This window comes from Diaphorina citri, unplaced genomic scaffold (genome assembly GCF_000475195.1).
Source record: "Diaphorina citri unplaced genomic scaffold, Diaci psyllid genome assembly version 1.1 scaffold1971, whole genome shotgun sequence".
NCBI classification, from domain to species: domain Eukaryota; kingdom Metazoa; phylum Arthropoda; class Insecta; order Hemiptera; family Psyllidae; genus Diaphorina; species Diaphorina citri.
This window is the reverse complement of record NW_007379397.1, coordinates 40,984-54,077: the sequence shown is the minus strand read 5'-3', so window position 1 is coordinate 54,077 and position 13,094 is coordinate 40,984. Positions and strand designations below refer to the sequence as shown.

General features: G+C 36.1%; 1 protein-coding gene across 2 annotated transcripts in view; it reads left to right on the top strand.

Annotated features, from left to right (window-relative positions):
* The first annotated feature begins 790 nt into the window (after positions 1–790).
* LOC103517813 (glycine-rich cell wall structural protein-like) overlaps positions 791–13,094 on the top strand; it is a 14,755-nt gene continuing 2,451 nt past the window's right edge. The window contains exons 1-2 of one of the 2 annotated variants that reach the window (XM_026829781.1): positions 2,270–2,391; positions 2,830–2,874. In XM_026829781.1, coding sequence (XP_026685582.1) covers positions 2,386–2,391; positions 2,830–2,874 — 51 coding nt within the window. In that variant the 5' untranslated portion in view covers positions 2,270–2,385. Of the gene's footprint in view, positions 851–2,269; positions 2,392–2,829; positions 2,875–13,094 lie in introns of those variants that run through there. The other variant, XM_026829782.1, reaches the window with a different exon arrangement.

Genomic DNA, 13,094 nt, shown 5'->3' with positions numbered 1-13,094 from the left:
CTTTTTTCTTCCTTACCCTCTTTCACCGCCCGATTTTTCTCTTCCTTATGCTCTTAATCCTCGGTTTCCTTCCTCCTCCTTCATTTTTCTCGTCCTCCTCCTCCTCCTCCTAGTTTTTTTCTTCCTCTTCCTCCTGGTTTTTCTTTTTCTCCAGAGCGGCAGGTGTTTGAAGATTTTTCCCTTCATCTTTTGTGTATTGTATCTCAGTAGCTCTTATGTTAAGGACCATGGTCTTTGTCGCAAGTTTATCAGGAAAAATTAGAGAGGGGCTCTTAGAACCTGTGTTTGTAAGATTTCTCAGCATATTTTTATACACTTTCATGTAAAGTTTCATCATATTTATTTCTAATTAATTGATTTTTGATATCTTCATTATCTTTATCTCATCTCTTCATTCATTGAGTAGAATGTAGAATGGGCCGCGTCTTTATTCATGGTGCGAGAATAATAATAGTGCTTCATGTACGTATAGATTACTTACTTTACTTTACGTGTCCAGGGTCACCAACCATCAGATGAAATCCTGCCAGTACTGTGCAACTTGCACGCCGGTCTGCTCTGCAACTTGCACGTATAGATTGCTCGAATAGGACTGAAAAGCCCCTTTGCACCACCATAGTAGACTATACTTAGTATTTACTTCTTACATAACGGGTTCAAATTCTCGAACAATTAATATCATACATATCCTTATTTTTACTGTTTCAATAGGATTGTGGTCAAATTATCAAAAAACAATGTTCAGATTGTTCAGTATAAAATTCCATACCTTGGCTGGGGTTGAACCCACGTACTACTCCTGTTTACCAGGCGAGCGTCTTGACCACTACACCACTGAGGCCGGTAATAGGTAAGTACTGTACCTTCGTATGACGTATTAGGTGTGGATATGTAAAACGTTATGTAAATATATTTCCATTTAAACATTAGTTTGTGTTCGGTCAGGAAATCAGACTTCACGTAATACTATGTAGTTTTCTTTGTACTTACCCAAAATAATAGGAAATGATTTGAAAATTATACCTCACAAGGAAAAGAGACATAGAAATTAGTAATAGATAGGTATTGTATTCTACTAAATTATTATATACAGAATTTGATGTATTTAACATTGAAGAATTATACATATATAGAGTATTATATTTTATGAACAAATATGAAATATTCAATACCGTTGAAAGAACAAATAATAATACGAGACAAAATAATTTAGCTGTTGTAATGAAAATAAATACTTCTGCCATTAAAAAACATTATATTCATATATCGTCCATATTGATAAACATTCTTCCAATCACATTGACAACCATACCACCAATATTAGTCAAGAAGCTTCTCAAAATACTGTATAAAGACTTTGTTAAAACTGATAATTTCATAGAAGTTCAACAGTTAATTTTTAATTGATCGATATTCATTTGCAAGGTACCTGTTAAATTAAATCTAATCTATAACTCTCTCTTCTCTGTCTCTTCTTTTTCATACTCGTTCTCATACCTATATCTCATGGTACATCTGTTTATGTATTAGTGATTAGAATAAATAACATTTCATAAGTATGAACCAAAAAAACCCCCCCCCCCCCCCCAAAAAAAAAAAAACGAATAATTATTTATTGTTTCTTTCCATTGTACTATACTAAAATCGCGAAATAATCAATTAAATATTACCTCTGTCCATTAACAAACTGGATATTAACCCATTAAGTTTCTCTGTGATTCACCTTGATAGTAGAAACATATTTAGGTAAATATTAAGAATCTACTTTTATCCTTTGACTTGACTTGGTCTCGAACCAGCAACTTCCAGACTCGAAATTTATCTGCCCTGACCGCTAATACACTACTGAGATTGGTGACGATATACGAGTACATAGGTATACAAATAAGTAAATACCTACGTACCTATGTATTTAACGAAAGCTAATACCTAGTTACCTACTACCTGAGGTCAAGGTAGAGAGAGAAAATGTACATAGGAAAACTAGACTAAAAAATTAAGTAAATAATAACTTTGTATAGGTACCTACATATACATATAGGCACCGAATAACAATCACAATGTCACTGTCCAGTACACTATTAAAGCTACTCTGCAAATTCCATAGCAAGCAGGTAATCATAATCACATAGTGATTAAATCATTTCACAATCCGTCTGATCAGATAATAACTCATTAGGCCGAGGTATCATTAGTATTAATTGTTATTGGGGACCCTATTATAAAACCACTGTCGTCTTACCGATAATTCCCATTAGAAATACTGCCGTACTGATCTTAGGATACTCGCTAGGAGAGTGGTTAGTTTGGTTTTGGTGACACAAGTGTTCACAGCGGATTCAAAGAACTGATTTTGAACAGTATTGGATTTACCAGCTCGCAAACATGAAGGTAAGAAACTTGTTCATCTAGTGGATAGCTTCTCTGACCACTATGAAAAAAGTAACACGCTTTCCATAACCGTAGGTAATTTCTTATTCCGCTTTTCTCAATTTTTATTCTCCAGATCAAGATTCGGAACTTCCAGTTATCTGACTGAAGGTAAAGTGTATTAGGTCCAGCGTAACTAGCTTTGTCAAGCAGAAGGTACCGGTTCTTGCCGTCGCCATTGACCAAACTTTTCTTTCGAATGTTTTAATTTCAAACATTTCTTGTGTCTCATATTAGCAATATGATAGGCAGGCAACGACACAGTACACAGACACAGAGTCTCAACCGGGGATTATTAAGAGGAACAGAAAATATTGGAACAGACACCTTTTTTCAGTCCGTTGCAAAAGACTTGCACATCAATTAGTTTCCATAACCTGTCCTCTTGTTTGTTTCCAGACATTTCTCGCTACTAGCTGTTGTATTCTCATCATGGCCTCCCTGTAATGAGATACCGATAATTTCTAAAGACGGGAAATTTGAGAGTTGAAGTGGTCATTCAGATCAACATATTCAAACATAGGTAGATTAAAATAAAAGTGTTGAGAAATGAGAAAGATCAATAAAATTATGAACTGGAAATAAAGATATCTGTTCAAATTGGGTCGTCTTTTTTGTCAATTTTTTGTGATATTTAAAAACATTAGAGCTCGAATATATTCAAGAAGTATACTATGTATGTGTGTATGTATAGTTTAGCCTGGGTTAAAAGCGGACTTTATGTATATTTATTTGACGGGCTGCGATTTTCAAGCTTTCAACAAATTACCTAAATAATAGACAAACCTTACAAAAACACATGATTTGGGTTTCAGATGCATTGTAACGCTCCCACCGCCACCCTTACGCCCATGACCAAATCTTTTAACATCATTAAACCTGTGCCAAATTTGGCACAGGTTAATTTTCATGGATGAAATGGTGATTTTCATGGATGAAATTTTCATGGATGAACCAATCAGGTTGGTTATCCCTCTGGTTTAAATTTTGACTTAAAACAGTGGTCCTGGGCATAGACATACAAACAGCCAGGCTAAAACAAGAGCGAAAGTTAATATTGGTCAGTTACTGAAAAGTACGATTCCTTGACTAACACTGGAACAGCAACCCGACGGGGGGAACTTTGTGCCTGGGGGGGCAGAAGAGGGGGGAGGGGTTAGGCCAGGGTCCATAACATAGGGGTGATTGTGAAATCACAAGACATGAGGAAAAAGTGACTGCAAAATCACGGTATAAGAGTTTTCGAATGTTCAAATTATGTAAGTATATTGAGGACTAAATTCCATACGCCAGCTGGGATTGAACCCACGCCCTGGTTAACCAGGCGCCTTGACCACTACAGCACCGAAGTTTCACTGTAAACTCGCTTCAGATGTGTTCTACATACATTACTAACGAAGTAGGTATTTTAAGGTAGCATATGGAAATTCAACTTTCCTTAATACTTAACGTTCGCAGAATCATTACGTATAATAACTATAATACTGCACAATCTGTACATAATATACGTAGTTAGATGCGAGTAATATCTACACTGTACGTATACTTTATACTTCCCTATATAAACTATTGCCTCGCTTTGAAAAAAACACACGTATAAAAGCTTAATTGAAAGAAATATGATGCAATTAAACTTGGAAAAGTATAGGACAGAAATATGAGAGACCAGTATTGGAGCGAGGGAGATAGAGGGATATAATAGGAGACAGAACAGCGGTAGAAATCAGAATTAGAAGCTTTTTCATTGAAGAAATTCCGAGATCCAAGTCAGATTTGCGCCTTGACCACTACAGCACCGAAGTTTCACTGTAAACTCGCTTCAGATGTGTTCTACATACATTACTAACGAAGTAGGTATTTTGCCTATGGAAATTCAACTTTCCTTAATATACTTAACGTTCGCAGAATCATTACGTATAATAACTATAATACTGCACAATCTCTACATAATATACGTAGTTAGATACGAGTATAATATCTACATTGTACATATACTTTATACTTCCCTATATAAACTATTGCCTCGCTTTGAAAAAACACAAGTATAAAAGCTTAATTGAAAGAAATATGATGCAATTAAACTTGGAAAAATAGGACAGAAATATGAGAGACCAGTATTGGAGCGAGGGAGATAGAGGGATAAGTATACCTATATTAGGAGACAGAACAGCGGTAGAAATCAGAATTTGAAGCCTTTTCATTGAAGAAATTCCGAGATCCAAGTCAGATTTCGGACTAAGTCAGCCGGAAGACAGCTAAGTCAGATTTTGAAAACGTACAATGATGAGAAATGGAACCAAACTGTTGAAATCTCAACCTACAACTAAACGGAACCTTAAAAAATCTAGTCCCAAAGTTCATAAAAAAGACCAACCATGAGGTTTTCACATAAACGAAGTTTTCTACTAATGAGATAAACCAGCTGAGCTCTCCAACTTTTCAGTTTAACGAAGTTTTCTGCTTTGGTTAGGTTCGGTTCACTTCGGTAAGCTAAACACAAAGCGGTCAAACTTTCTTGACTTGGCGGGGCGGAGCGCTACCGCGCTCCTTAATCAACTAAGTACTGTAATATCTCTACGCCACTGTATTGGTATAACAAGCTTGGGAGTAGGAGGGGGAGGGAGGTTGGGAATTATTACAAACTTCACATACATACAGCACACGTCACAGTATAACAGGTATTGAAGCGTGCTTTTAATCAGAGACATACAGGGTGGCATTGCCCAGAGGTAACATGATGTGACTGGATGGTGAGATTGTAAACCAAAACCTTGAAGTTTGATAGAGGGAACTGTAACAACGGAGGTCTTATAGTCCCGAAATTGTAGAAAAAGAAGGAGAGGATAGCAGAAAATCTGGCTTTCGGAGAAAGGGCCTGATCTCTTATTTGTTAAGGATAAAGTTCGCCCGGGGCGGGAGTTAAACCCGCGACCTATCAAACCCTAGTCTTAATTTAGACGTTCTCTAAATCACCCAGTATAATGAGCCCCAGTGAAAGGTAAGTCTAAGTCGTATTAGTTGGGAATACAACGGGCTAATATTCGTTGCGATGAAAACAATAAAAATCAGCTTAGCGTTTGAAAGAGGATTAACCCCCTCTTGTTCTACTTGACCGATAATGTACATAATTGGTATTAAAGTTACAACTTTGAAATATACGACCCCTCCTCCCTCTCTCCACTCTGAAGCGGAGATGTTTGGAAATGTTGTGAAAGTGAAGTATTCCATCATGTCCTCTCTCTCTCTCTCTCACTCTGTTTCTTGTAGGGGTAAGGAAGGGGAGGGGGAGGAGGGGAGAGTTAGCTTTTCATCAGTAGCTTTATTTCTTTCTCGAATTTCAGGATTTCATGTTTTTTTTTTTAAATTTTGTCATTGTTTCTGTACCTTATTTTTGAGTAAGAAATGTTTGTCGCCCGACTATTGAACCTACTAGAACACATAGGTAATATGTAATCAGGGTATAGTTAGCTCGATAAATGGTGTAAATATATGAAAGAAAAATGTTGGGTCACTTCTGAGCATCGAACCAGAATTTAATTGCACTAGTAATAAACTCCAGAAGTCTTAACAAGCTCTGTGAAAAAGACACCTACACCTATGGAACTTGATTTTTCATGTCACTGCTGGGAATCGAACTACAGTCTCCTCGGTTATCTCTGGCTGGCCTCGATGGCAAATCACTGCAAAATTGCAAATTCCAAATCTAAAGTAGTTGGTGACATTTGCGGACACGGAAAGTAATTCCTCGGTTATGAGTCCAAGGTCTCAGCAACTGTAATATTGTAATAGTTGCTATAACAATCCAATTTTTCATTTGGGTTGATCTGGGAAATTTTGCACATCCACTGACGAACATTGATCTAATTATTGGATTATTTAAAACCAGTAGTAAGTAGAACAAACGTAGGACAAGAAATCTCATATTAAGTATGTTGATGATCCATATTGGTTCATTGATTGATAGGTTTCTGAATCAGAAAAACCAGCATATGAAAATTCACCCTGACTGATAAATTTATTAAATTCCTGAGAAAAAGTAAAATCGGGAGTTGAGACATCTCCACTAAGGGGAAGAAAATGTAAAAATCAAAAGACGGGTTTTGAAATTCAAATCTAATTTCTTTATTCAAATAAAAAATATTCACATTTCTTTTTCTTTCAGTTAATAAATAATGCATTATAAATAATTTGTTTGTTTTTACACAATATTAATTGAAGAAAAGTCTAAACCTGTAGGGAAATGACCCGAGATAAAGGACATATTATTATTATTTAAATAGGTATTTAAACCTATTTCTTAAGTAATGAGATCAAGTATGATTAAGTATAAGTAATAATTATACTGAACCGGGACAGTAACCTATTCAAGATCCAAGTTTTAGCCAATGCACAATGTTTTTTTTTTCTCTACATCTACTACGTAGATCCAACCTTTCCAATCTATTTGACGTATGTACCTACATTTGACATTTTTGTAAACTGAGACATGAAATTATCTATTTTTTCTGACTTATCCTGGTATAACTTATTTTCTGTAGATATTTCACCATTTTAGTATCATGTACCTATTGTTATTCTAACATTATACGAGTATCTATGAGCTAGGTCTCAAAATAAAAACATAATATTTACAAAGGTATTTCTACTTTACATTTTACAAATAATTTACAATTCAGAATATTCACACAGTATTGCAATGGACACGAGCTTTACAAGAACAAAATACAAAAATTAAGTAATTCAAAAGAGCATTTATTTGCTGAAAGAAAACAAGAGATTTTAGGTGACTTCAACGAATTCTATCTTAAACAAAGAAATAAATACTCTTTTATTGAAAAAACAACAAAACTCAAACGAATATTTGGTATTTTTCTATGAGGTAATTTTCAGTAACTGTTCAAATTCTCCCCAAATATTAACAATGCTTTATATATAATTCCTAAAAAAATCTAGAATTACAGATAATGAGATAACTAGTTCTTCTAAAGACGGGAAATTTGAGAGTTGAAGTGGTCATTCAGATCAACATAATATATTCAAACAAATAAAATGTTTTTATTGTTGAGAAATGAGAAAAACCAATAAAATTATGAACTGGAAATGGTTGTATCAACAATCCAACTCAAATTTGAATCGATATTGAAATGGAAGCTTAGAATTTAAACGCGTGAGGTGTGAGGTCCTACCTTGGATGAACATGACAGCATGACTGTTGCAATGAGGAAAAATAAGAAATAGAACACACACAAACACTAATATCTATCTATCTAAATACCAAAGGTGTGATGGATCCATGGATGATAAAAGTGTATTATACAATACATGAGAGTATATGATTTAAATAAATGATTTTAAATATGTCCCAGTCGTGCAATCAATTATTTAAAGCATTGGATTTGTAACCGAGGGAACGCTGGTTCTAATCTCAACAGCGACCGACATAAAAGAAATTTAACATCTAATAGATTCAAAGGAATGTGTATGTGTGTATGTATACTGTAGAGGAATAGGAGGAATTATGGAAAAGTTAATCTCATAACCAAGTAATTTTAAAGGAGTCAGTAAGTTGTATTAATGTAAATAAAGAACACTAGACATGAGTAGAAACTAGTGTAAACTCCACTAGATAGGCCGTGTTTACAGAAACGGAAGAAGTTTACAACCAATGCACTCATAAACATGATAATCAAGATGAAACAAGACTCTCCTAATCTGAGGAGAGGATGCCAACACACAATTCAAAGAAGAGAAGAAAATAGGAAAAGTGATGGTGGGAGAGGGAGAAAAAATCTACAGAGGGAAGGAAAGAGAGAGAGAGAATGCACTCATAAACATGATAATCAAGATGAAACAAGACTCTCCTAATCTGAGGAGAGGATGCCAACACACAATTCAAAGAAGAGAAGTAAAAATGAGAAAATAGGAAAAGTGATGGTGGGAGAGAGAGAAAAAATCTACAGAGGGAAGGAAAAAGAGAGAGAGAGTTTTGAAAAAGTCTTTCTCCTAAGAGCCTTTTTTGTGAAGAGCACTTTGTATAGGAAAAGTATGCTCAAGTGTGTTTTTACCTCCGCCATCCTTCATCGCTAATACTTGTAAATCAGCTGATATGCGTTTTGTACCCTCTCTCTCTCTCTCTAGCTCTTGCCGTTCTCGAGATATTTTGTTTACAGACAGACACACACACGGACCAATGGCTGAAACTTTCGATTTAGGCTCTATAGGGACCTCAAAACGTGTTTTGGCATCAAAAACTGACCATCGAAAATTTCACCCGATTACATTACTGTTTTTACCTCCGCCATCCTTCATCGCTAATACTTGTAAATCAGCTGATATGCGTTTTGTACCCTCTCTCTCTCTCTCTCTCTCTCTCCTTCTTTATCTATCTCTCTTTATCTTTCTCTCTAGTACTTTTTGTCAGACACCCAGGCGGAATGCGTCTCGAAAGCTCTTGTAACATCCATAGTATTATCTGCTATAAATACCCACCACTTGCCAAGTGCTGGCACACATTTGTGTTTACCACTAGGTCAAGGTCATTGACCTGGTGCTGAAGTGTTTGAATTTCAATTCCATATTGATTTTCCCTTCTGTATTTCAGCTGATTCTTTCATTGAATGGTATTGAGGGCCGTATTCCAATACATACCGTACCGAGAAGCTGCTCGGCCGAGATAGTGCTTGTGTATGGCTGAGTATTCAGAAGATTAAGAAGGTGTAATACTGAATTTAAGCTTAATGGTATCGACATACCTACATAGTAGAAGTAGAGGGATTTGTAAATTTGGTATGATACAGCGCGTTGTTAAGGACTGAAGTTGTGAGATGAGATTTTCAATATGGGCTATACACTTTTTCGGTCCACGGCTTAATACTTTTTAAGATACTAGGTACTATGATATTGACAATAAGTAAATTGGTCACCAAAGTTTTTTCCTTCAATATAAAGCCAACTTGAGATCCGGCCTTTATTGTTAATCAATTTTGGTAGTTTTACATAAAACGCAAAACTTCCTCATTGCCAGATTTTCTGGGTGTATGAGTTCTACCTCCGAAATTTCATATGCACATTATTTAGTTCTCAGATGTTCTCCTCAGACGACACAATTTCTCCAGCACTGATTGTCAACTACGTCAGTATAGTAACTGCACGCGATATTATTCCAGACAGGTACTTTTGTTGCTTAAACCTCCTCTCCAGCTCGTAAACCTGCGGAAATAAAAACAGTCACTGTTAGACGAATGGCTATAATTGTTGGTAACTACCAACAATTCGCATTAACAGCCTTTCTTCAGATTTTAAATAAGGAAAGTGAAAGGTTTTTAAAGTGATGGACATTCAAACTGCCCCAATTTCTTTACTTTTCTTATCCTATAGGAAGGAAAGTAAGTCATGTAGGTAATTTCTCAAATCCATCTAAAGCACGTATAGTAGATAATTATGCAGTCTATGAAGAAGACGACTGTCTAGGTACCTATGTGTCAATGTGAAACAGTGTAGAGTTTGCGCAATCTTCGTTACTGCTTTGTGCATTTGCTTATTTATACTAACAGCTGGGACTGTGTTGTCCTAATACATATAAGTACCAATGCCCAAAGTGATCCGCTCTTGAACATTCGTGTCTAGGTACCTATGTGTCAATGTGAAACAGTGTAGAGTTTGCGCAATCTTCGTTACTGCTTTGTGCATTTGCTTATTTATACTAACGGCTGGGACTGTGTTGTCCTAATACATATACCAATGCCCAAAGTGATCCGCTCTTGAACATTCAGGTGAAACTTCAAAATTGATGACAGCAGTTGCAATCCACATCATCACCCAGTCTTTTATATCTTGGGTTTCAAATTTAATTTTCAATTTTCAGTCAAATTGAAATATCTTGGAATAATACAAACAACGAAATGAAATAAATAGAGAGAAGGGGAAAGTAGGAGCAATCCATCCATCAACCCCTCTGCTCAATATTGACTTTGCGCCTCTCGTGGGATTCCAAATATAAAAAAGCCCCCCTAAAACTAAAATGTTGTTACATCCATTCACCAATTACATTTATTATTTCGTTTCAGAAGGTTTCCATTGGCTGAAAGCGCGCCTACCCCTCTTCATATTACTTTTTTAATCTTAAGTTTAAACATTTGTTTTCCAAGTTAAACTTGAAACTTCAGCCAAGAGTGAAGGCTTTATATTTTCACAAGGAGACTAACTTGGAATATTTACATGTCGTCGTATTTAGAACTTTGTGATATTACTTTTTTAATCTTAAGTTTAAACATTTGTTTTCCAAGTTAAACTTGAAACTTCAGCCAAGAGTGAAGGCTTTATATTTTCACGAGGAGACTAACTTGGAATATTTACATGTCGTCGTATTTAGAACTTTGTATGTGTGCGGGGGATTAAATATTGTTTTTATTTTCATTATGACAGTTTAACTTGAAGCAAGGTCAAACTTGAAATTGGCGAACAATTATACCTACAGGGTGTCCCTGATAGAATTAATTGATAAACATTGAATAAAGCAGAGGATCTAAAATGAGACATTTGTCCAGAAGAAGGCGGCTTGTGACATTGGCCCCTCCTCTTCCCCCTCTCCTGTTATCATTTCACTTTGATTGAAACTTGTGTAAAGTTCACAGAGCCAGAGAGATTCCCGCTGCTGCTTCTTCTTTGCTTCATTTCATCCTTCATCCTCCTCCTCCTCCTCCCCCTCCTCTTATCCTTTCCTCTCTTAAAGCCCTCTTTCCCTTTTCTAGATTCTTTCTATTCCTTCTTCCTCATTCCTTCTTTCTTCTCTTGGAAATCCCTTATGTCCCCTCTTCCTTCTTAGAACAGCCTTATCCCCTCAGATCCCTCTTCTTCCTCTCTAACTCTTACTTTTCTTCCTCATTCCTTCTTACCTTTCTCAGAGCTTCCCTCTCCCCTCTTCATGTTCGTTTCTTCTCTCCAAACTCCTCACGCCTCCCCTCTTAGACCTTTCTTCCAGCTCCTATTCCTTCTTCCTCATTCCTTCTTGCCTCTTTCAGTTCCTCCTTCTCTCCCATGTGTTTCCTCATCCCCTCTCAGAACCTCTTTTCTCCGATTCGTTGTTCTCCATTTCTTCCTTCTTTCTTCTTATCTCTATACTCAGTAATGAGGATATCATGATATTGGTCAAACAGAATTCCTCGAACTGGAGGCTGGCTTTCCAGGATTCAGGAGTCTGTGTCCCTCACTTCCCTGAGCTTACATATAGATATTATCTAAGGAAGCATTTTTTTTTATTTTCTTTATGATATATTTTCACCTGGTTCCTTATTCCTTCTGTTTGTAGGTACATAGGTATTTCATAAGTTATTGTAGATATTTTTTGTCTAAATATCTAATGTATATTTATTGTTATTTTATTTATTATTATATTTTGTTCATTCAAGAAATGGTGAAGAAATAAAGAACATCATACCTATTACTTACCATTAAATTGCTCTTGGATCAAGAGCTTTCTTTCTCTATAATAACCAAGGTGGAACAAGCCTAACCAAACTTACTAAGAGTTACAGCTTGGTTGGTAGCGCGTCTGGCTTGTAATTGCTAGGTTGCGGGTTCGATTCCCTCTACAGAGGTTATGGATTTGAATCCTGATCTAAGCAGACTGCTCGACGAGGAGGAGAAGAAGAAGAGGACGAAGAACCACCCTAAGATTTCTATAACTAAGGTAGGTATAGTATTTTTAGCATAGATAAAATTGGAGAGGTGGACCCCAAACTACATTGAGGTTTGCACATAATTATTAGGCACCTAAATCTACCATCAAAGTATAGTGTTTAGATCGGAAGTTAAGAATACAAGTGTATCATAGGTATGATGGTGGTGAAACTTGATATTTTATACACGACGCGATGTGTAAGGTGAATTCAAACCAAACAAAGAATTGATCCCTCATCTCTTGACTTCTAAGATTACAAGTTTCGGATTTCATAATACCTACTCTAGCCTTTACCTATAAACACCTACCACTTGTACAACCACTAATATCAGGGTTATATTGTTAGTCAACCCTTAATCACTAGATTATTGGCATTTATGTTTGGAATTATTTATTCAAAGGTCTACAGTCTTATGGTTAGTCCCTGTTAGAGACTTGACTTTGGTCAGTTTTCAAGCGCCTTTCAACATAAAACTGTAGACCAGAAGATTAATACAGCTTTTTGTGTCAGGCTAAGTTCGAATGAGCCTGTGTATTCAGCAGGTTTTTCTCAACCTCTACCCTATTGTCTGTTGTGTTGTGCTTTGGCATCTCCACTAACAAAACATTATCTGATGTGCTGATGTTGATTTCTGGATTGATAAAGTAGGATCTGGATCTTTATCCACATTAGAAATTATCTATGTTGGTTATAATCACTCAACTGAACTACTTATGGTGTAGTGTCTAATACCTATCTATAATACCCAATTCTTGCTGTTGTCTGTTGTTAGTGGAGACGCCAATATTACATCTTTTTTTTTTTTTTTTTTTTTTTTTCACGAAATTTTCTCTGTAGGTTTCGCTGGTCACTGGTCAGTATAACTGGTCACAAATTCACAATGAATAAATCAGTCATCAACAAACCTGTCATCAACAAAAACGGCACAGCGACCATCTTTCCACTCTCTCTCTCTCTCTCTCTCTCTCTCTCTCGCCCTCATCA